The 26,815-nt window shown below is 47.7% G+C and overlaps 1 protein-coding gene across 1 annotated transcript; it reads right to left on the bottom strand.

Annotated features, from left to right (window-relative positions):
• Nucleotides 1-925: 925 nt before the first annotated feature.
• LOC141244213 (odorant receptor 131-2-like) lies at nt 926-1,843 on the bottom strand. Its single transcript, XM_073668996.1, has one exon. It carries the CDS (start codon nt 1,841-1,843, stop codon nt 926-928), a length of 918 nt encoding a protein of 305 aa, XP_073525097.1.
• Nucleotides 1,844-26,815: the final 24,972 nt, after the last annotated feature.

Raw genomic sequence — 26,815 nt, 5'->3', positions numbered from 1 at the left:
TGAAAGCTGCATGCACATGCCGATGGCCAACGTTTTTCCGGCCATTGTCCCGAGCACTGCAATTCCCGGCCTGAGCACTGCGGTCCCCGGCAATCTACCAACAGGCCGGAGATTCCCCACCCCTACTTCAGGGAATGTGAAGCTGACATAATTTGTTATCTAGATGTGTCTTTCCTTGCATTTTCTCTTTGCTAAAAATATCCCGAAATGAGTGACTCAGGATAACCAGACTTGAAAAAAAAAATCAAGTAAAAAAAAATGAACATGATCTTATTTTACTTGCTTATATAGCATCATTAATTCCACAGACATCAGCACTGCTGTTCCCTGTTGGGGTTACCAATCTAGATTTCCTATCAGTATGTCTTTGGGGTGTGAAATGAAGCTCAGGCAAACATGAGGAGAACATACAAAGTCCTTGCAGATGTTGAACCTAGGGCCCTGGCGCTGCAAGTGCTAACTCTTGAGCCATTGAGCTACCCTATTTTATGATACTCTATCTCCTGATAGAGTATCACAAATTCACATATTTTATTTTATTTTTTTCAAGAGTGGTCATCTTGAACCCTTGAACCACTTATTTGGAGATGTGTCTACGTGTGTCTTTCTGTTTCTATCTAGTGGTTGTGATGTAAGTTTCAGCAAACATGTTTTGTTAGCGTGTTTATCATAAAGCAATTGCTTTGTAAGAAATAGGAGTCCTAAACCAAATTTCCGAAAAATATAGGGAGGACACATCTGTATTAAACAATCACACAAACGGGTTGCCAGTTGTGGCATGGCTATTTTATTTTTAGCCGATGTCTAATTAGTGCTTAGTTAAAGCCAATGGGAGTCCAAATGCAAAATACTTTTTAAGTCAAAACTTTTTTTAAACTTAATTACTAGAAGAGATTTGAGTGTAAATGTTTGTGTTCTTCATAATCTAGCAAAAGTATCTTGATAAAGACTTCTTTAGGTATTGTCTCAAGGTTTCATCTCGGATTCCATAGACTAAAGGGTTGAGGAACCTGGGCAAACATGTGAATGCAAAGAAATACACTATTGGCAAGAACTCTGGCCATTTGGTAATATAGTCTTTTGTATATGTGGCCAATAGGGGACTGGTGCACAATAGTATCTGAAAGGCATGGATGATAACCGTCCTCCCGGCTTTAGAGGCAGAAGAAGACTGAGGACACACTTTGTTGGCCACCTGCATGACCTTGACATATGTGAATATGATGATTACTCCAATTGCCATGAAGCACAGAATGAGGCTAACGGCCCTTATGATATTCTGAATTGTGTTGACCACCAAGCCTTCTTTCTGGCATACAATGTAAAGATTAAATATATTTGTCATCGATGAGGCCATGACACAGAATTCAGCCACATATTGGATCATCACAAGGGAACATATCATGGTGAACACGGCATTAGCTCTTTGGGGTGTGCAGAGCTCCGCGTGTCGCAGTGGATGACAAATAGCGATATACTGTTCCACCGCCATGGCCGCCAGGTTACACGGGGTGACTTTGAATGATCCTCCAGATAAGGTGTATAATATGTAACAAAGTGGCACAGGGATGTGTAATAAATACATAGATGCCAGCATGAAATAGAATCCTAGAAAAACATATAATGTGTCATTGATGAGCAAGAAAACAAAGAGGACATATCGAGCGTTCTCCCATAGAGCTGGAGTCTTGAAGAAGACGCTAAAAATTATCGTAATAAAGCAAAGGAAAAAAATGAAGCCGGTGATTGAGGGAATTAAGGTCCATTGTATAAACTGCACAATTTTGCTGCTGATGGTCAATGTAATGGTTGTGTTGTTTTGGAACATGGATGAATTCCCCATACTGGAGGTGCTATTCCCTCGTCTTTTGGGAATGTCATGTTCGTGGAGAAAGAAAGAGAAAATATATCTTTTGTTACTCATTTGAAGCAGAACACACAAGAAAGTAGTATAGGCTAAAGCCAAAATTGTTAGCACTTGCTATGCAGGCTATACACCTCCTGCTGACAGTGATATAACCGATGATACACAAGCAGTAGAAGTTACGGAAAGAAGCCAACAAAAGCTACACAAGAAAACCTCTAAATAGTAGAAGGCTGGGGATTGAGGACATGTAAAGCCTATCTAGGAAAGCTGATGCCCAAAACGCATAAAAAAATAATTGGGTGGGAGTTGTGTTCTCCAAAGAATTCAGCATGGAGAAAAATTAACATATGAGAAATAAATGTATCATTTTTGTCATTGAGGTATAGAAATTATATAAAAGACTATAGGACATCCAAAAGCAAGGGAAGTAAATAAAAAAATATAATGCCACCAGTAGACTGGTCCACTACTTCTAACAGAGACTTGTGACCATGAGAACCATCAAGAATGTGGAAGTGTGTTGTTTGACAGTGCATACATGGAGAGGCTCAATAACAGATTATTCAAGAAGTGCCCATAGCAGAGGTATTTCGGGAGGGGGGCCAGCCAATGCCAACGCCTATTGTAGCTGAAATGTTTGGCGGCACAGACACCTGCCGGTTCCCTGCACTGCAATATATGCCTCCTTCTAATCAGATGCTAGCAGCTGACGTCATGGTGCTGGTCATGATCGGTTCTAGCAGAACGAACCCCTGCTGGCAGCCCAAGCTGCTTAACTGCTTCAAATAAACCCCCCCAAGATGGACGTGAGCCATTATTTCCTAAGGAGTTATGGAATTATCATATGTACTAACCTTTCACCGGTTACATTTTTGAGATCTCGGGAACGGGACGAACACCCGCCGGGGTCTAGACCCATTCTAGCACCCCGGGGTGGAGAGATACGTAAAATGGCTAGTAGAAGCCAGGTAGTGAAGTCGTGTTTGGTCTCTAAGCGTAATGGACCCTGACTGGATCTGATGGCACCAAAACCGCCTCTCTATGACCTTCCATTGAGAAGTAATGATCCATCAGAGGTTTTGGAGTTTCAGCTACCAGACCCAAGGGGAGGGAAACTAGGACCATCCAGGGGGTGGGAAAGGGAGTGACCAACCAGGGGGTTAATTGCTCGTGTGAGGCTTTGGCCCAGTGTTCTCTTCTAAGGGAGGTCACGTTGTTGTATCGTGTTTAAGGAAACCAGTAACCACTGGCTTCCCAAACCCCCCATGCAGCTGTGCAGCAGCAATGTCTAACATCCAACTGGCAACGGACTTTTGTATCATCTGCTTATACTTATTGTACTACCACCTGTATTGGCATATTTGACCATTGTATGTGTATATCCATTGTGTATATAGTGTTTTGTCTAGTGTGCCCTTAAGGCGATTAAATATCCAATTTAACCTTGGGCTGCTGTTTTATCTCGATCCATGAATCTACGCGTCCATGTTCTTGATTTAATATCACATGCTATCGGGGCTGGTTTCTAGCCTGATATAATCCCAATAGCGGACTGGGCTTATATCTAACAAAGAACTATTGGCAGTCCTACCGGGCTGGCAAGGCTCTGTTTCACTGGTGCTAGTGAAAGGGGCTTCTCAGCCTGCCAGGGTTGCGAGCGAGTGGTGTGCCATGCCGGAGATTGCGTTGGCCACTCTCTCTCACTCCCCTTGACTCTTTGTGCCCGTGTGAAAAGGGGGTGTCTGTGTAAAACTGTGCCAGGCTGACATTACGTATCCCCAGGGGGTGCAGAAAGTGGGGAGACCGTATCGTGTGACCCCTGATGCATTAGTGACATCAGGCGGGGCAGCGAGGTGCGGTTCTTCACACTGACCATAAGAGCTTACACTCTACAGGAGAGTGAGAGGGAACCGCTGACCATAAGAGCTTACACAGTACAGGAGATAGAGGACCTTGCTGACCATAAGAGCTTACACTCTACAGGAGAGAGAGGAAACCGCTGACCATAAGAGCTTACACTATGCATAAGACAGTGAGAAAACCCCACTGATCATAAGAGCTTACACTATACAGGAGAGAGAGAGAGAGGACCTCGCTGACCATAAGAGTGTAGACTCTACAGGAATAAGAGATGACCGCACTAGCCATAAGAGCTTACAGACTACAGGAGATATTTGCCCATTGACTCTGGAGATGGAAAACTACTCTGCCTTACAGTCTGTATTCTGCTGGGAACCCCTGATTTCTGATGTCCCAGGTACTGACCACCACTGGACAAGGTATGATAAAATGCAATTCTCTCTAAAATAAAAATGCAAAAAAAATCTCTGCACAATTTTTAAATTGTTTTACTTCTCTGGACTTTGTGTCAATCATTGGTTAATACTCACATTAAAAAAGGTTACCTGAACTTGGTCAGGGTAAGGAACTCCGGTCTTGTTAGTGAAGGAGCCTCAGCCTCTGTTTTATATCTGCATGGTTTCTGCAGTGACTTTGTTTGGCTTCTGCTCGGATGATTTATAGTCACACTATGAAATGAACTGGAAAATGAGCAGAAATCCTGGGGGTTCTCGAGAATTCCGCCTTGGGTCCGCTTTTTTTCTTATTCCAAGTGAAATCTCATGATTAACGCTTTTTATAAATGATTTCTCCAGTGACCCTTGTGTGAACGCTAACCTTCATTTCTAGAGGAAAATAATATGACAAAGGTAAAAAAAAGAGGTAGTGCGGAATTTAATTTCGAATTTCAAAGGAAATATTTTTTTTGATTGTTGGAAGTGCAGCCAATAAAACCAGAGCTTAAAGGGTAATTCCAAGAATCGCATTATTTTTCACAAAGTTCTTATTTATTGTCAGGGATGTACATAGAAGTCATTGCGGCCCATAACATATGTCCTACTTGCTCTCCACCTCTCATAAAAAAATATATATATACGAAGGGGTCACAGCGCATAGGCGTAGTCACAGAAAGGCTTGTCTCCCAATTTTCTCGTCCTTACATCGGGATCCAAGGGGTAACGTTTCTCCTTGCGGAGAGTGACATGTCAAGCCTGCCAAGGTGAGAAGACTTTTAAGCCGCAATGTTCCTCTGGGAAATTTGCAAATTGTCTTTTCAGAGAGAGGAAGAGGACTAGAACTCTAATGCCACCTATAGGAAGTAGAAATCCTAAAAGTAAATATTGACTCTCTAGCGAGCCTTGTCACATGACTTAGAATAAAAGCCAGAGTCAGTATATCAATTTGCAGACACTGTGTTTCGGGGCACTGCCCCTCGTCTGTGCAAAGTTTGAGATCTGGTTTACAGTAGTTGGGTGAGAGGCATTTGACCGGGATCCAAGGGGTAACGTTTCTCCTTGAGGACAGTAACATGCCAAGCCTATCATGCCAAGGTGAGGAGACTTTTAAGCCACAATGCTCCTCTGGGAAATATGCAAATTGTCTCTTCAGAGAGGAAGAGGACTAGAACTCTAATGCCACCTATAGAAAGTAGCAATCCTAAAAGTAAATATCGACTCTGTAACGAGCCTTGTCACACGGCTTAGAATAAAAGCCAGAACCTGAATCTCAATTTACAGACACTGTGTTTCGGGTCAGTACCCCTCGTCAGTGCAAAGTGTGAAATCTGGTTTAGCTGGGTGAGAGGCGTTTGACCGGGATCCAAGGGGTAACGTTTCTCCTTGTGGGTGGTACTTACAAAGTGATATTGCTCCTATTGAAGCCCACCATAATGCCCCTTTCATGGCCCCCATAAAGTATAATGCCAACTCACGGGCCCCTCAAACACAGTATGATAGCACCACATTGAATTTCTTCACAGTACCATTCACACACACAATATGATAATTCTACAGTACCCACTCCGCAAAATATAATATCCCCCATAGTACCTCCAACATAGTATGATGCCCCATAGCGCCCCCCACACAGTATGATTCACCCACAGTTTCCCCACACAGTATGAGGCACCTACAGCCCTCCAGAAAATATTATGGCCCGGTTCACCCATTCCTTTAATAACCTAGGTCGCTCTTCTCTACACCAGCTCAAGTTCAGCTATGTCCTTCTTATACACTGGGGCCTACAATTGTATACAGCATTGTAAGCGTGGCTGCACTGGTGACTTGTATAGAGGCAAAACTATATTCTTGTCATGAGCATCTATGACTCTTTTAATGCATCCCATTACTTTATTTGCTTTGGCAGCAGCTGCCTGGCACTGGTCACTAATGTTTAGTTTGACATGCACCTATACGCCCAAGTAATTTTCAGTGACAGTTTTACACAGTGTTTTAAAAGTTAGTCCATAATTATACCTTTTTTTCCTCTGCACGAGTGCATGACCTTACATTTATCTACATTAACCTTCAATTGCCATTTCTCAGCCCAAGCCTTCAGCTTAAATAAATCCCTCTGTAATATTAAATTATCCTTCTTTGTGTTGATTACCCTGCAGAGTTTAGTATCATTTGCCAATATTGAAATTGTGCTCTGTATGCCCTCTACAAGGTCATTAATTAATATGTTAAAATAAAGAGGGCCCAATACTGACCCCTGTGGTACCCCACTGTTAACTGTGACCCCAATCAGAGTGTGTTCCATTGATTACCACCCTTTGTTTCATATCACTGAGCCAGTTGTTAACCTAGTTGCACATATTTTCCCCTAGTCCCATTTTTCTCATTTTATGTACCAACCTTTTATGTGGTACCGTACCAAATGTTTTTGAAAGTCCATATATACAGCATCCACTGCATTTTCCTGGTCCAGTCTGGATCTTACCTCCACATAGAAGCTGATTAGATAAGTCTTACAGGACCGATCCCTCATAAACTCGTGTTGATGTTGGGTCATGAGGTTACTCCAGATAGCGTCTCTTAGGAAACCCTCAAGGATTTTACCCACAGCCGAGGTTAATCTTATTGGCCTATAATTTCCAGGTTCAGATTTTGTCCCCTTTTTAAATATTGGTGCCACACTTGCTATAAGCCTGTCCTGTGGTACAGACCTTGTTATTATGGAATCTGTGAATATTAAAAATAATGGTCTATCACGGTACTTAACCCCGATCACCAATCCTGCTTCTTTCCCCGCAAATGATGGCTGATTTAATCAGCCATCATGTGCCTTTAACAGCCATGGATGGAGAGGAACCCCGTCCTTGGCTGTTAACCTGTTAAATCCCACTGTAAATCTCTGACAGCGGTGTGGCACCCTGCTACTACAGGTACCACAGGACCCAAAAGAGTGCATGGACGGACTTCTCCACAAGAGGCCCTCACTACATTACAAACACCTTCACCTTTCCACCTCATACCACCAGAGGGAGCCCTGTTAGGGATATATATATATACTGGAGGGTGGAGTTAGGCAGTCAGAAAGTCAGAGAGCGTGCTGGCACTTAGACCAGTGAAGAAGCAGCACATGAGCTGCTGTGTTCTGAGGGCCCCAAGTGTGGCCAGAGGCAAAGAGGAGAAAGGAGTTAAGGGGGCAGAGGAGCATCACAGGCTCACCCCAGAATACAAACCAAACACTGGGTCCGCGCCTACAGGGTCCTCTATACCCAGTAGGGACTACCAGCATACCAGGAAGATTACAGATCCCTGGTCGACCTGAAGCTAAACCTATTACAGGACTAGGAACCACGAAGGCCCCGGCGTCCTGGGATAGTGGTTGCCAGAGAAAGGTCCTACTACCAAGCGACAGGTGACAGAATGACACAACACAGAAGCTAGGCCCAGTTGCAGGCTGGCCAGGAGCTTAAAGAGAGAGGGAGAAACGGACCAGGAGGCCTTATACCTGCTCACTGGGGAGAGTCCAGAAGTGCACCCTTCCTACCGAGTACCCTGGACCGTACCTGACATCCGCACCAGTAAAGGTACTGAAGTGAATCTCCTGTCTCTGTCAGTTACTCTGCTGCACTATCTCTTCTGAACTGCAGCGCCCAGCATCCTCATCAGCACCTACACTGCCCCAGGGGCCCGCTCCGCCTGTGGGGAGCAGAAACATCCCAGCTGCCATCCCATCACCCCCGGAGGTCTGCAGCAGCGCCGGTAACTATTACCAGAAACCACAGGTGGCATCACGAGACAAACTGTACACTAAAACCCCTTTTCAAGAGAGACCCCACAGTATGGGCCCTGGAGCAGACTGCCGTGACATCCTAAACAAGGTAAAAGGCCCGGGTACCGAATCCCCTATATCCCCCTGGGCGAGACACTCTCTTCCTGGAATCACGAACAGGATTTCGTGCCCGTTGCCACCGGGTACTGTGTGCCGTATTGAACTGTGTTTTAACTGTGGTGAACATCGCCGCCATTACCGCGTCGCCGCTTGAGAAGAAGAGGGGCGTGACCGCGGGAACCAGAGAGGCATGACTGTTGGTAGCGTGCGAAGCTCAAGCCCTGCCTCGCGCCTCGACGCCGAACCAAGAAGCGTCAGGTCCTGGAATGAGACCGTCATCAAGCGCACGCTCTGACGTCAGCCGCGAGGGAAACGCAAGGTCCTGGAAAGAGACCGTCGCCTGCGGAGCTGCGGCCTACCCGATCAAAAGTAAAGGAGGTAGGCTACGGTTCACTAGGGGGGGCGCAACCATGGCCAACGACCAGCAAAACGCCGGAGCACCGGTTAACGCTCCTGATGCTCAACTCGCGCCCGGTGCTGCTCAGGCCGGAGCAGCCGCCCCATCAGTAGGGGTTGCAATTCCAGTCATGCCCATGGCCCTGCCGTACATCGCCGGAGCAAAATGGCTTCCCCAATATGATGGCAAACCAGACACCCTGTCTGGATTCAAGAGAAAGATATGCAGTGTATTGGACATGTACTCAATGACTGGTAAACAGAGAGCCGCTGTTGTGCTGGGACAATTGACTGGTGCTGCCGAGCGGGAAATTGAAACCTGGAATCAGTATCTATCATATTTAAGAGACTGCAAACTGTCTTTGAGAACCACACTGAGACAGATCTCCGGATGAGGTTCTACCACTGTACCCAGAAACCTGAGGACAGTATCCAGGACTATGCCTGGCATTTACAAGAGGCCCTGCGGGCCCTGAAACAGGTTAGTCCAGCCAGCATACAAGATGAGAATAAAATGCTGACGGAACAATTCATCCAGGGTTGAGGTCCCCGGAGGAGAGCAGAACCGTACGGTGGTGGGCCTTAGATCATCCAAATGCCACCTTTGACACCCTGAAGGACATGGCTATTAAGGGTCTGCAGCCCCTGGAACCATCGCTACTGCTATCCAGCGTTACCAGGGTGGGGGCCACCCCAGTGTCCGCAGCACCCACTGCTCCTTCATTAACGGCTGAAACAAAAATGCAAACAGTGCCCCCTAGCGAGCTGGACAGCCTGCGCTCTGAAGTACGTCAGCTAAGTAAAACCCTGACCACTGTCCTGAGCGCCCTGCAGCTACAGGCGGAGCCCGAGCCGGAGGGAAGGATCCTAGTCGCCGACAGTCCTGAGAATGTCCCCTGGATGAGGAGAAGAAGGAGGACAACGCCACCCCGTGGGAGGACCAATGACCAACGTCGCCCTCCAAGAGAATTCGTCTGCTACCGTTGCCACAAGGCAGGCCATACCACCCAGATCTGTCCTTTAAACGGGCAAACCCTGGGGCCGAGGGCCGACACCCAGGAATAGACCAACCAGGCCCATCAAGCTGGTACCACCGGTTTGTAGGAGGAAGGCCTTTCCTGTCCATCGTGCTGGACGGGATAGCAACACCTGCACTACTGGACACCGGGTCACAGGTAACCATCATACCTGACATCCTCTACAAAAGGTACTGGTCCCTAGATGAACTCCATCCGCCAGCCCCAAATCTCTCGGTGTATGCATCCAATGGCCTTCCTTTTAACCTAGTAGGGGTTAAGGACGTGACAGTGAAGGTGGGGAGAGAGGAACTAAAGGACCAAGGGCTGATTGTAGTGGAGTCTAACCCTGGTGATACAGACTTGTATATGATACTTGGTACAAATGTAGTTGGTAACTGTTTTGGAAAAGTGTTGTTCTTACTCCAACAGATGGCTGACACTGCCAAACCAGGGCAGACGAAGGTGCTCCAGAAGAAAATTCGAGCCCTCCTGTACCAGCAACAGGTAAAATTAACAGGTGGTGAGATTGGTAATGTACGGGTGACAGACCCAATACCCATTGTGAATCACCCAATGAGTGAGATGCTGATTTGGTGTAGGGCAGCAATAGGTCTCAAGGGACAGAACTACCAGGTGGTAGTGGAGCCCACTAGCTCAGAACACAGACCTACACTCCTAACTGCTGGAGGGGTAGTTGATGTACGCAATGGAAGGGTACCCGTACGCCTCCTAAATTGTGGGGAGGATGAAGTTGAATTGCCACGATACGCCACTGTTGCCAGACTGTATACTGTAAATAATGATGCCATACACACAGTGGAGTCCTTGACCCCACCGGATACAGTGGAGGACAATGACTCCGAAGCTCAGCTGGAGGAATGGTGTCAACAGCTCCATGTTGGGACTGACGCCACTCCTGTCCATCAGAAACACGGTGTTTACAGAGTGGTTCAGGAATATGAACATGTGTTTAGTAAACACCCACTTTATTTTGGAAGGGTTAAAGGGGTACAACACCACATACCCACCGGTAACCATCCACCCATTAAAGAGCGTTACAGACCCGTACCACCAGCACATTACCAAAAAACCAAAGAAATGTTGCATGACATGAAAAAGGCAAGGGTAGTAAGGGATAGCTGTAGCCCCTGGGCAGCTCCCCTGGTCCTGGTCAGAAAGAAGGACGGTAGCATGAGGATGTGTGTAGATTATAGACAAATTAATCGAATAACACATAAAGATGCATACCCTTTGCCCGTATAGAGGAATCCCTGGCTGCACTAAAATCTGCCAATTATTTCTCTACATTGGATCTCACTAGCGGGTACTGGCAAGTCACTGTTGCTGAGGAAGACTGGGAGAAGACAGCCTTCACCACCCCGATGGGATTGTGCGAATTCAACAGCATGCCGTTTGGACTCTGCAACGCACCCGGAACGTTCCAGAGGTTGATGTAGTGTTGCTTGGGACATCAGAACTTCGAGACAGTGCTGCTATACCTGGATGACGTTATCGTGTACTCGAGGATGTATGAAGACCATCTAAAGCACCTGGCGGAGGTATTTGAGGCATTGTCCCGGTATGGGATGAAACTAAAACCTTGTAAGTGCCACCTGCTCAAGCAGAAGGTTCAGTACCTGGGACACCACGTCAGCTCAGAGGGAGTAGCACCAGACCTGGAGAAGGTCACTGCCATCCAGAAGTGGCCTGAACCGAGAAACATCAAGGAAGTGCGTCAGTTCCTGGGACTGGTAGGGTACTACAGGAGGTTCATAAAGGATTACACCAAAAAGGCAGCACCTTTACAAGATCTCCTGGTAGGACAGTCCAAGAGAGGTAAAATTTCCCCATTCCAGTGGGGTAAGGAACAGGCTGAATCCTTTGCAGTAATGAAGGAAGTCCTAACTGGTGAAGAAATCCTGGCTTACCCTGACTACAGCCAGCCTTTCCTGTTGTATACCGACGCCAGCAACGAGGGACGCCAGAAGCAAAACGGCAGAGAAAAGGTAATTGCCTATGCCAGTAAGAAGCTTCGCCCTACTGAGAGGAACCCGGAGAATTACAATTCCTTCAAGCTGTAGTTCCTGGCCTTGGTCTGGGCTATCACTGAAAGATTCAAGCATTACCTAGACTCAACTAAATTCACAGCCTTTACCAACAATAATCCCTTGACACACCTGGAGACAGTCAGGTTGGGAGCCATGGAACAGCGTTGGGTAGCCAGACTGTCAAATTATCAGTTCACAATCAAGTACCGGGCAGGTCACAAGAATACCATTACTGATGCCTTGTCAAGAATGCCCCACCAGTCGGACACCAAGGATGAAGTGGATGATCTCGAAGAAACTGAACTACCTGCTTTCCACAGAAATGGAATGATCCACGAGCAGCACGCCTCCAGAAGATGTCATGGTAGGACCCCAAACCCTCTACCTCATCACAGCTGGAAGGAGACCCAGGACAGTGACCCAGTTGTCAGCCTCATCAAAAGACTGATAACCCAAGAAGGTTCTCACCTGGAGAAGGATGCTCCCCCACAAGCCAAACACCTGTGGAATGAGAGAAGCAGGCTGTTCATCTACAGAGAGAAGCTGTGCAGAATGTATGTCAACCCCAAGACCCATGAAATGGTGTGGCAGATTGTTGTACCTAGGACAGATATCCAGGTGGTGTTAGAGGCCTACCACGACCAAGCAGGTCACGTTGGCTGGAAGAAGCTGGAAACCCTGCTGAAGGACCTCCACACAGTATAATGACCCCTATACAGCCCTCCACACAGTATAATGACCCCTATACAGCCCTCCACGCAGTATAATGACCCCTATACAGCCCTCCACACAGTATAATAACCCCTATACAGCCCTCCACACAGTATAATGACCACTATACAGCCATCTACACAGTATAATGACCCCTATACAGCCCTCCACACAGTATAAGGGCCCCAATACAGCCCTCCACACAGTATAATGGCCCCTACACAGCCTTCCACACACTATAATGGCCCCTATACAGCCCTCCACACAGTATAATGGCCCCTATGCAGCCCTCCACACAGTATAAGGGCCCCTATACAGCCCTCCACACGGTATAATTGGCCCCTATCCAGCACTCCACACAGTATAATTGCCCCTATACAGCCCTCCACACAGTATAATGGCCCCTATACAGTCCTTCACACAGTATAATGGCCCCTATACAATCCTCCACACAGTATAATGGCCCCTATATAATCCTCCACACAGTATATTGGCCTCTATACAGCCCTCTACACTTTATAATTGCCCCTATACCGCCCTCCACAAAGTATAATGGCCCCTATACAGCCCTCCACACAGTATAATGGCCCCTATGCAATCCTCCGCAAAGTATAATGGCCCCTATACAGCCCTCCACATCGTATAATGGCCCCTATACAGCCCTCCACACAGTATAATGGCCTCTGTACAGTCCTCCATACAGTATAATGGCCCCTATTCTGCCCTCTACACAGTATAATGGGCCCCTCATAGTCCTCCATACAGTATAATGGCCCCACATAATCCTCCATACAGTATAATTGCCCCTGAAAGCCCCACACAGTATAATGGCCCCTGAAAGCCCCACACACAGTATAATGACCCCTATACAGCCCTCCACACAGTATAATGGCCCCTATACAGCCCTCCACAAGTATAATGGCCCCTATACAGTCCTCCACACAATATAATGGCCCCACATAGTCCTCCATACAATATAATGGCCACACATAGTCCTCCACACAGTTTAATGGCCCCCATACAGCCTTCCACACAATATAATGGCCCCTATACAATCCTCCACACAGTATAATGGCCTCTATACAGCCCTCCACACAGTATAATGGGCCCCACATAGTCCTCCATACAGTATAATGGCCTCTATACAGCCCTCCTCACAGTATAATGGCCTCTATACCACCCTCCACACAGTATAATGACCCCAATACAGCCCTCCACACAGTATTATGGCCCCTATACAGCCTTACACACAGTATAATGGCCCCTATACAGCCCTCCACACAGTATAATGGCCCATATACTGCCCTTCACACAGTATAATGGCCCCTATACCGCCCTCCACACAGTATAATGCCCCCTATACAGCCCTCCAAACAGTATAATGGCCCATATACAGCCCTCCACACAGTATAATGGCCCCTATACAGTCCTCCACACAGTATAATGGCCCATATACAGTCCTCCACACAGTATAATGGCACCTATACCACCCTCCACACAGTATAATGCGCCCTATACAGCCCTCCACACCGTATAATGGCCTCTATACAGCCCTCCACACAGTATAATGGCCCCTCTACAGTCCTTCACACAGTATATTGGCCTCTATACAGCCCTCCACACCATATAATGGCCCCTGTACAGTCCTCCACACAGTATAATTGCCCCTGTACAGCCCTCCACACAGTATAATGGCCCATATACAGTCCTCCACACTGTATAATTGCCCCTGTACATTCCTCCATACAGTATAATGGCCCTTATTCTGCCCTCCACACAGTATAATGGGCCCCTCATAGTCCTCCATACAGTATAATGGCCCCACATAATCCTCCATACAGTATAATTGCCCCTGAAAGCCCGCACAGTATAATGGCCCCTGAAAGCTCCACACACAGTATATTGGCCCCTATACAGCCCTCCACATCGTATAATGGCCCCTATACAGTCCTCCACACAGTATATTGGCCCTTATTCTGCCCTCCACACAGTATAATGGCCCCTATACAGCCCTCCACATCGTATAATGGCCCATGTACAGCCCTCCACAGAGTATAATGGCCTCTATACAGTCCTCCATACAGAATAATGGCCTCTATTCTGCCCTCCACACAGTATAATGGCCCCTATACAGTCCTCCACACAGTATAGTGGCACATATACTGCCCTCCACACAGTATAATGGCCCATATACTGCCCTCCACACAGTATAATGGCCCCTATACCGCCCTCCACGCAGCATAATGGCCCCTATACAGTCCTCCACACAGTATAATGGCCCCTATACAGTCCTCCACACAGTATAGTGGCACATATACTGCCCTCCACACAGTATAATGGCCCATATACTGCCCTTCACACAGTATAATGGCCCCTATACAGTCCTCCACACAGTATAATGGCCCCTATTCTGCCCTCCACACAGTATAATGGGCCCCTCATAGTTTTCCATACAGTTTAATGGGCCCACATAATCCTCCATTCAGCATAATTGCCCCTGAAAGCCCCACACAGCTTAATGGCCCCTGAAAGCCCCACACACAGTATATTGGCCCCTATACAGCACTCCACATCGTTTAATGGCCCCTATACATTCCTCCACACAGCATAATGGCCCCTATTCTGCCCTCGACACAGTATAATTGCCCCTATACAGCCCTCCACACTGTATAATGTCCCCTATACAGCACTCCACATCGTTTAATGGCCCCTATACATTCCTCCACACAGCATAATGGCCCATATTCTGCCCTCCACACAGTATAATTGCCCCTGTACAGTCCTCCACACAGTATAATGACCCCTATACAGCCCTCCACACAGTATAATGGCCCCTATACAGCACTCCACATCGTATAATGGCCCCTGTACAGTCCTCCACACAGTATAATGACCCCTATACAGCCCTCCACACAGTATAATGGCCTCTATACAGCACTCCACATCGTTTAATGGCCCCTATACATTCCTCCACACAGCATAATGGCCCATATTCTGCCCTCCACACAGTATAATTGCCCCTATACAGCCCTCTACATCGTATGATGGCCCCTGTACAGTCCTCCACACAGTAAAATGGCCTCTATACAGCCCTCCACACAGTATAATGGCCCCTATACAGCCCTCCACACAGTATAATGGCCCATATACTGCCCTCCACACAGTATAATGGCCCCTATACCGCCCTCCACACAGTATAATGGCCCCTATACCGCCCTCCACACAGTATAATGGCCCCTATACAGCCCTTCACACAGTATAATGGCCCATATACAGCCCTCCACACAGTATAATGGTCCCTATACAGTCCTCCACACAGTATAATGGCCCATATACAGTCCTCCACACAGTATAATGGCCCCTATACCGCCCTCCACACAGTATAATGGCCCCTATACAGCCCTCCACACAGTATAATGGCCCCTATACAGTCCTTCACACAGTATATTGGCCTCTATACAGCCCTCCACACAGTATAATGGCCCCTATACAGCCCTCCACACTGTATAATGTCCCCTATACAGTTCTCCACACAGTATGTTGGCCTCTATACAGCCCTCCACACAGTATAATGGCCCCTATACAGCCCTCCACACTGTATAATGTCCCCTATACAGCCCTCCACACTGTATAATGTCCCCTATACAGTCCTCCACACAGTATAATTGCCCCTTGTACAGCCCTCCGCACAGTATAATTGCCCCTTGTACAGCCCTCAACACAGTATAATGTCCCCTATACAGTCCTCCACACAGTATATTGGCCTCTATACAGCCCTCCACACTGTATAATGTCCCCTATACAGTCCTCCACACAGTATATTGGCCTCTATACAGTCCTCCACACAGTATAATTGCCCCTTGTACAGCCCTCAACACAGTATAATGGCCCTATGCAGCCCTCCACACAGTAAAATGGCCTCTGTGCAGTCCTCCATACAGTATAATGGCCCTTATTCTGCCCTACACACAGTATAATGGGCCCCTCATAGTCCTCCATACAGTATAATGGCCCAACATAATCCTCCATACAGTATAATTGCCCCTGAAAGCCCCACACAGTATAATGGCCCCTGAAAGCCCCACACACAGTATAATGACCCCTATACAGCCCTCCACACAGTATAATGGCCCCTATACTGCCCTCCACACAGTATAATGGCCCTTATTCTGCCCTCCACGCAGTATAATGGGCCCCTCATAGTCCTCCATACAGTATAATGGCCCTTATTCTACCCTCCACACAGAATAATGGGCCCCTCATAGTCTTCCATACAGTATAATGGCCTCTGTGCAGTCCTCCCTACAGTATAATGGCCCTTATTCTGCCTTCCACACAGTATAATGGGCCCCATAGTCCTCCATACAGTATAATGGCCCCTTGTACAGCCCTCAACACAGTATAATGGCCCTATGCAGCCCTCCATACAGTATAATGGCCCTTATTCTGCCCTCCACACAGTATAATGGGCCCCTCATAGTTCTCCATACAGTATAATGGCCTCTGTGCAGTCCTCCATACAGTATAATGGCCCTTATTCTGCCCTCCACACAGTATAATGGGCCCCTCATAGTCCTCCATACAGTATAATGGCCCCACATAATCCTCCATACAGTATAATTGCCCCTGAAAGCCCCACACAGTATAATGACCTCTATACAGCCCTCCACACAGTATATTGGCCCATATACTGTCCTCTACACAGTATAATGGCCCCTATACCGCCCTCCACACAGTATAATGGCCCCTATACAGCCCTCCACACAGTATAATTGCCCCTTGTACAGCCCTCAACACAGTATAATGGCCCTATGCAGCCCTCCACACAGTAAAATGGCCTCTGTGCAGTCCTCCATACAGTATAATGGCCCTTATTCTGCCCTACACACAGTATAATGGCCCCTATACCGCCCTCCACACAGTATAATGGGCCCCTCATAGTCCTCCATACAGTATAATGGCCCAACATAATCCTCCATACAGTATAATTGCCCCTGAAAGCCCCACACAGTATAATGGCCCCTGAAAGCCCCACACACAGTATAATGACCCCTATACAGCCCTCCACACAGTATAATGGCCCCTATACTGCCCTCCACACAGTATAATGGCCCCTATACCGCCCTCCACAAAGTATAATGGCCCTTATTCTGCCCTCCACGCAGTATAATGGGCCCCTCATAGTCCTCCATACAGTATAATGGCCCTTATTCTACCCTCCACACAGAATAATGGGCCCCTCATAGTCTTCCATACAGTATAATGGCCTCTGTGCTGTCCTCCCTACAGTATAATGGCCCTTATTCTGCCTTCCACACAGTATAATGGGCCCCATAGTCCTCCATACAGTATAATGGCCCCTTGTACAGCCCTCAACACAGTATAATGGCCCTATGCAGCCCTCCATACAGTATAATGGCCCTTATTCTGCCCTCCACACAGTATAATGGGCCCCTCATAGTTCTCCATACAGTATAATGGCCTCTGTGCAGTCCTCCATACAGTATAATTGCCCCTTGTACAGCCCTCAACACAGTATAATGGCCCTATGCAGCCCTCCACACAGTATAATGGCCTCTGTGCAGTCCTCCATACAGTATAATGGCCCTTATTCTGCCCTCCACACAGTATAATGGGCCCCTCATAGTCCTCCATACAGTATAATGGCCTCTGTGCTGTCCTCCATACAGTAGAATGGCCCTTATTCTGCCTTCCACACAGTATAATGGGCCCCATAGCCCTCCATACAGTATAATGGGCCCCATAGTCCTCCATACAGTATAATGGCCCCACATAATCCTCCATACAGTATAATTGCCCCTGAAAGCCCCACACAGTATAATGGCCCCTGAAAGCCCCACACACAGTATGGGGGCTATACAGCCCTACACACAGTATAATGGACCCCACATAGTCCTCCATACAGTATAATGGCCCCACATAGTCCTCCATACAGAATAATGGCCCCACATAGTGCTCCATACAGTTTAATGGCCCCACATAATCGTCCATTCAGTATAATGGCCCCACATAGTCCTCCATACAGTATAATGGCCCCACATAGTCCTCCATACAGTATAATGGCCCCACATAATCCTCCATTCAGTATAATTGCCCCTGAAAGCCCCACACAGTTTAATGGCCCCTGAAAGCCCTCCACACAGTATAATGACCCCTAACAGCCCTCCACACAGTATAATGACCCCTATACAACCCTCCACACAGTATAATGGCCCCTATACAGCCCTCCACACAGTATAATGGCCCCTATACAGCCCTCCACACAGTATAATGGCCCCTATACAGCCCTCCACACTGTATAATGGCCCCTATACAGCCCTCCACACAGTATAATGGCCCATATACTGCCCTTCACACAGTATAATGGCCCCTATACAGTCCTCCACACAGTATAATGGCCCCTATTCTGCCCTCCACACAGTATAATGGGCCCCTCATAGTTTTCCATACAGTTTAATGGGCCCACATAATCCTCCATTCAGCATAATTGCCCCTGAAAGCCCAACACAGCTTAATGGCCCCTGAAAGCCCCACACACAGTATATTGGCCCCTATACAGCACTCCACATCGTTTAATGGCCCCTATACATTCCTCCACACAGCATAATGGCCCCTATTCTGCCCTCCACACAGTATAATTGCCCCTATACAGCCCTCCACATCGTATAATGGCCCCTGTACAGTCCTCCACACAGTATAATGACCCCTATACAGCCCTCCACACAGTATAATGGCCCCTATACAGCACTCCACATCTTTTAATGGCCCCTATACATTCCTCCACACAGCATAATGGCCCATATTCTGCCCTCCACACAGTATAATTGCCCCTATACAGCCCTCCACATCGTATAATGGCCCCTGTACAGTCCTCCACACAGTAAAATGGCCTCTATACAGCCCTCCACACAGTATAATGGCCCATATACTGCCTTCCACACAGTATAATGGCCCCTATACCGCCCTCCACACAGTATAATGGCCCCTATACCGCCCTCCACACAGTATAATGGCCCCTATACAGCCCTCCACACAGTATAATGGCCCATATACAGCCCTCCACATAGTATAATGGTCCCTATACAGTCCTCCACACAGTATAATGGCCCATATACAGTCCTCCACACAGTATAATGGCCCCTATACCGCCCTCCACACAGTATAATGGCCCCTATACAGCCCTCCACACAGTATAATGGCCCCTATACAGTCCTTCACACAGTATATTGGCCTCTATACAGCCCTCCACACAGTATAATGGCCCCTATACAGCCCTCCACACTGTATAATGTCCCCTATACAGTTCTCCACACAGTATGTTGGCCTCTATACAGCCCTCCACACAGTATAATGGCCCCTATACAGCCCTCCACACTGTATAATGTCCCCTATACAGCCCTCCACACTGTATAATGTCCCCTATACAGTCCTCCACACAGTATAATTGCCCCTTGTACAGCCCTCCGCACAGTATAATTGCCCCTTGTACAGCCCTCAACACAGTATAATGTCCCCTATACAGCCCTCCACACAGTATAATGGCCCTTATACAGCCCTCCACACTGTATAATGTCCCCTATACAGTCCTCCACACAGTATATTGGCCTCTATACAGCCCTCCACACAGTATAATGGCCCCTATACAGCCCTCCACACTGTATAATGTCCCCTATACAGTCCTCCACACAGTATATTGGCCTCTATACAGTCCTCCACACAGTATAATTGCCCCTTGTACAGTCCTCAACACAGTATAATGGCCCTATGCAGCCCTCCACACAGTAAAATGGCCTCTGTGCAGTCCTCCATACAGTATAATGGCCCTTATTCTGCCCTACACACAGTATAATGGGACCCTCATAGTCCTCCATACAGTATAATGGCCCAACATAATCCTCCATACAGTATAATTGCCCCTGAAAGCCCCACACAGTATAATGGCCCCTGAAAGCCCCACACACAGTATAATGACCCCTATACAGCCCTCCACACAGTATAATGGCCCCTATACTGCCCTCCACACAGTATAATGGCCCTTATTCTGCCCTCCACGCAGTATAATGGGCCCCTCATAGTCCTCCATACAGTATAATGGCCCTTATTCTACCCTCCACACAGAATAATGGGCCCCTCATAGTCTTCCATACAGTATAATGGCCTCTGTGCAGTCCTCCCTACAGTATAATGGCCCTTATTCTGCCTTCCACACAGTATAATGGGCCCCATAGTCCTCCATACAGTATAATGGCCCCTTGTACAGCCCTCAACACAGTATAATGGCCCTATGCAGCCCTCCATACAGTATAATGGCCCTTATTTTGCCCTCCACACAGTATAATGGGCCCCTCATAGTTCTCCATACAGTATAATGGCCTCTGTGCAGTCCTCCATACAGTATAATGGCCCTTATTCTGCCCTCCACACAGTATAATGGGCCCCTCATAGTCCTCCATACAGTATAATGGCCCCACATAATCCTCCATACAGTATAATTGCCCCTGAAAGCCCCACACAGTATAATGACCTCTATACAGCCCTCCACACAGTATAATGGCCCATATACTGCCCTCTACACAGTATAATGGCCCCTATACCGCCCTCCACACAGTATAATGGCCCCTATACAGCCCTCCACACAGTATAATTGCCCCTTGTACAGCCCTCAACACAGTATATTGGCCCTATGCAGCCCTCCACACAGTAAAATGGCCTCTGTGCAGTCCTCCATACAGTATAATGGCCCTTATTCTGCCCTACACACAGTATAATGGCCCCTATACCGCCCTCCACACAGTATAATGGGCCCCTCATAGTCCTCCATACAGTATAATGGCCCAACAAAATCCTCCATACAGTATAATTGCCCCTGAAAGCCCCACACAGTATAATGGCCCCTGAAAGCCCCACACACAGTATAATGACCCCTATACAGCCCTCCACACAGTATAATGGCCCCTATACTGCCCTCCACACAGTATAATGGCCCCTATACCGTCCTCCACACAGTATAATGGCCCTTATTCTGCCCTCCACGCAGTATAATGGGCCCCTCATAGTTCTCCATACAGTATAATGGCCTCTGTGCAGTCCTCCATACAGTATAATTGCCCCTTGTACAACCCTCAACACAGTATAATGGCCCTATGCAGCCCTCCACACAGTATAATGGCCTCTGTGCAGTCCTCCATACAGTATAATGGCCCTTATTCTGCCCTCCACACAGTATAATGGGCCCCTCATAGTCCTCCATACAGTATAATGGCCTCTGTGCTGTCCTCCATACAGTAGAATGGCCCTTATTCTGCCTTCCACACAGTATAATGGGCCCCATAGCCCTCCATACAGTATAATGGGCCCCATAGTCCTCCATACAGTATAATGGCCCCACATAATCCTCCATACAGTATAATTGCCCCTGAAAGCCCCACACAGTATAATGGCCCCTGAAAGCCCCACACACAGTATGGGGGCTATACAGCCCTACACACAGTATAATGGACTCCACATAGTCCTCCATACAGTATAATGGCCCCACATAGTCCTCCATACAGAATAATGGCCCCACATAGTGCTCCATACAGTTTAATGGCCCCACATAATCCTCCATTCAGTATAATGGCCCCACATAGTCCTCCATACAGTATAATGGCCCCACATAGTCCTCCATACAGTATAATGGCCCCACATAATCCTCCATTCAGTATAATTGCCCCTGAAAGCCCCACACAGTTTAATGGCCCCTGAAAGCCCTCCACACAGTATAATGACCCCTAACAGCCCTCCACACAGTATAATGACCCCTATACAACCCTCCACACAGTATAATGGCCCCTATACAGCCCTCCACACTGTATAATGGCCCCTATACAGCCCTCCACACAGTATAATGGCCCATATACTGCCCTTCACACAGTATAATGTCCCCTATACAGTCCTCCACACAGTATAATGGCCCCTATTCTGCCCTCCACACAGTATAATGGGCCCCTCATAGTTTTCCATACAGTTTAATGGGCCCACATAATCCTCCATTCAGCATAATTGCCCCTGAAAGCCCCACACAGCTTAATGGCCCCTGAAAGCCCCACACACAGTATATTGGCCCCTATACAGCACTCCACATCGTTTAATGGCCCCAATACATTCCTCCACACAGCATAATGGCCCCTATTCTGCCCTCCACACAGTATAATTGCCCCTATACAGCCCTCCACATCGTATAATGGCCCCTGTACAGTCCTCCACACAGTATAATGACCCCTATACAGCCCTCCACACAGTATAATGGCCCCTATACAGCACTCCACATCTTTTAATGGCCCCTATACATAACTCCACACAGCATAATGGCCCATATTCTGCCCTCCAAACAGTATAATTGCCCCTATACAGCCCTCCACATCGTATAATGGCCCCTGTACAGTCCTCCACACAGTAAAATGGCCTCTATACAGCCCTCCACACAGTATAATGGCCCATATACTGCCCTCCACACAGTATAATGGCCCCTATACCGCCCTCCACACAGTATAATGGCCCCTATACCGCCCTCCACACAGTATAATGGCCCCTATACAGCCCTCCACACAGTATAATGGCCCATATACAGCCCTCCACACAGTATAATGGTCCCTATACAGTCCTCCACACAGTATAATGGCCCATATACAGTCCTCCACACAGTATAATGGCCCCTATACCGCCCTCCACACAGTATAATGGCCCCTATACAGCCCTCCACACAGTATAATGGCCCCTATACAGTCCTTCACACAGTATATTGGCCTCTATACAGCCCTCCACACAGTATAATGGCCCCTATACAGCCCTCCACACTGTATAATGTCCCCTATACAGTTCTCCACACAGTATGTTGGCCTCTATACAGCCCTCCACACAGTATAATGGCCCCTATACAGCCCTCCACACTGTATAATGTCCCCTATACAGCCCTCCACACTGTATAATGTCCCCTATACAGTCCTCCACACAGTATAATTGCCCCTTGTACAGCCCTCAACACAGTATAATGTCCCCTATACAGCCCTCCACACAGTATAATGGCCCTTATACAGTCCTCCACACAGTATATTGGCCTCTATACAGCCCTCCACACAGTATAATGGCCCCTATACAGCCCTCCACACTGTATAATGTCCCCTATACAGCCCTCCACACTGTATAATGTCCCCTATACAGTCCTCCACACAGTATAAATGCCCCTTGTACAGCCCTCCGCACAGTATAATTGCCCCTTGTACAGCCCTCAACACAGTATAATGTCCCCTATACAGCCCTCCACACAGTATAATGGCCCTTATACAGTCCTCCACACAGTATATTGGCCTCTATACAGCCCTCCACACAGTATAATGGCCCCTATACAGCCCTCCACACTGTATAATGTCCCCTATACAGTCCTCCACACAGTATATTGGCCTCTATACAGTCCTCCACACAGTATAATTGCCCCTTGTACAGCCCTCAACACAGTATAATGGCCCTATGCAGCCCTCCACACAGTAAAATGGCCTCTGTGCAGTCCTCCATACAGTATAATGGCCCTTATTCTGCCCTACACACAGTATAATGGGCCCCTCATAGTCCTCCATACAGTATAATGGCCCAACATAATCCTCCATACAGTATAATTGCCCCTGAAAGCCCCACACAGTATAATGGCCCCTGAAAGCCCCACACACAGTATAATGACCCCTATACAGCCCTCCACACAGTATAATGGCCCCTATACTGCCCTCCACACAGTATAATGGCCCTTATTCTGCCCTCCACGCAGTATAATGGGCCCCACATAGTCCTCCATACAGTATAATGGCCCTTATTCTACCCTCCACACAGAATAATGGGCCCCTCATAGTCTTCCATACAGTATAATGGCCTCTGTGCAGTCCTCCCTACAGTATAATGGCCCTTATTCTGCCTTCCACACAGTATAATGGGCCCCATAGTCCTCCATACAGTATAATGGCCCCTTGTACAGCCCTCAACACAGTATAATGGCCCTATGCAGCCCTCCATACAGTATAATGGCCCTTATTCTGCCCTCCACACAGTATAATGGGCCCCTCATAGTCCTCCATACAGTATAATGGCCCCACATAATCCTCCATACAGTATAATTGCCCCTGAAAGCCCCACACAGTATAATGACCTCTATACAGCCCTCCACACAGTATAATGGCCCATATACTGCCCTCTACACAGTATAATGGCCCCTATACCGCCCTCCACACAGTATAATGGCCCCTATACAGCCCTCCACACAGTATAATTGCCCCTTGTACAGCCCTCAACACAGTATAATGGCCCTATGCAGCCCTCCACACAGTAAAATGGCCTCTGTGCAGTCCTCCATACAGTATAATGGCCCTTATTCTGCCCTACACACAGTATAATGGCCCCTATACCGCCCTCCACACAGTATAATGGGCCCCTCATAGTCCTCCATACAGTATAATGGCCCAACATAATCCTCCATACAGTATAATTGCCCCTGAAAGCCCCACACAGTTTAATGGCCCCTGAAAGCCCCACACACAGTATAATGACCCCTATACAGCCCTCCACACAGTATAATGGCCCCTATACTGCCCTCCACACAGTATAATGGCCCCTATACCGCCCTCCACACAGTATAATGGCCCTTATTCTGCCCTCCACGCAGTATAATGGGCCCCTCATAGTCCTCCATACAGTATAATGGCCCTTATTCTACCCTCCACACAGAATAATGGGCCCCTCATAGTTTTCCATACAGTTTAATGGGCCCACATAATCCTCCATTCAGCATAATTGCCCCTGAAAGCCCCACACAGCTTAATGGCCCCTGAAAGCCCCACACACAGTATATTGGCCCCTATACAGCACTCCACATCGTTTAATGGCCCCTATACATTCCTCCACACAGCATAATGGCCCCTATTCTGCCCTCCACACAGTATAATTGCCCCTATACAGCCCTCCACATCGTATAATGGCCCCTGTACAGTCCTCCACACAGTATAATGACCCCTTTACAGCCCTCCACACAGTATAATGGCCCCTATACAGCACTCCACATCTTTTAATGGCCCCTATACATTCCTCCACACAGCATAATGGCCCATATTCTGCCCTCCACACAGTATAATTGCCCCTATACAGCCCTCCACATCGTATAATGGCCCCTGTACAGTCCTCCACACAGTAAAATGGCCTCTATACAGCCCTCCACACAGTATAATGGCCCATATACTGCCCTCCACACAGTATAATGGCCCCTATACCGCCCTCCACACAGTATAATGGCCCCTATACCGCCCTCCACACAGTATAATGGCCCCTATACAGCCCTCCACACAGTATAATGGCCCATATACAGCCCTCCACACAGTATAATGGTCCCTATACAGTCCTCCACACAGTATAATGGCCCATATACAGTCCTCCACACAGTATAATGGCCCCTATACCGCCCTCCACACAGTATAATGGCCCCTATACAGCCCTCCACACAGTATAATGGCCCCTATACAGTCCTTCACACAGTATATTGGCCTCTATACAGCCCTCCACACAGTATAATGGCCCCTATACAGCCCTCCACACTGTATAATGTCCCCTATACAGTTCTCCACACAGTATGTTGGCCTCTATACAGCCCTCCACACAGTATAATGGCCCCTATACAGCCCTCCACACTGTATAATGTCCCCTATACAGCCCTCCACACTGTATAATGTCCCCTATACAGTCCTCCACACAGTATAATTGCCCCTTGTACAGCCCTCAACACAGTATAATGTCCCCTATACAGCCCTCCACACAGTATAATGGCCCTTATACAGTCCTCCACACAGTATATTGGCCTCTATACAGCCCTCCACACAGTATAATGGCCCCTATACAGCCCTCCACACTGTATAATGTCCCCTATACAGTCCTCCACACAGTATATTGGCCTCTATACAGTTCTCCACACAGTATAATTGCCCCGTGTACAGCCCTCAACACAGTATAATGACCCTATGCAGCCCTCCACACAGTAAAATGGCCTCTGTGCAGTCCTCCATACAGTATAATGGCCCTTATTCTGCCCTACACACAGTATAATGGGCCCCTCATAGTCCTCCATACAGTATAATGGCCCAACATAATCCTCCATACAGTATAATTGCCCCTGAAAGCCCCACACAGTATAATGGCCCCTGAAAGCCCCACACACAGTATAATGACCCCTATACAGCCCTCCACACAGTATAATGGCCCCTATACTGCCCTCCACACAGTATAATGGCCCCTATACCGCCCTCCACACAGTATAATGGCCCTTATTCTGCCCTCCACGCAGTATAATGGGCCCCTCATAGTCCTCCATACAGTATAATGGCCCTTATTCTACCCTCCACACAGAATAATGGGCCCCTCATAGTCTTCCATACAGTATAATGGCCTCTGTGCAGTCCTCCCTACAGTATAATGGCCCTTATTCTGCCTTCCACACAGTATAATGGGCCCCATAGTCCTCCATACAGTATAATGGCCCCTTGTACAGCCCTCAACACAGTATAATG

The sequence above is a fragment of the Phyllobates terribilis genome, unplaced genomic scaffold (assembly GCF_046119375.1).
Source record: "Phyllobates terribilis strain yellow unplaced genomic scaffold, ASM4611937v1 Scaffold_2__4_contigs__length_985480577, whole genome shotgun sequence".
NCBI classification, from domain to species: Eukaryota; Metazoa; Chordata; class Amphibia; order Anura; family Dendrobatidae; genus Phyllobates; species Phyllobates terribilis.
Note: the sequence above shows the minus strand (reverse complement) of the source record. Positions and strands in the feature narration are given on the sequence as shown.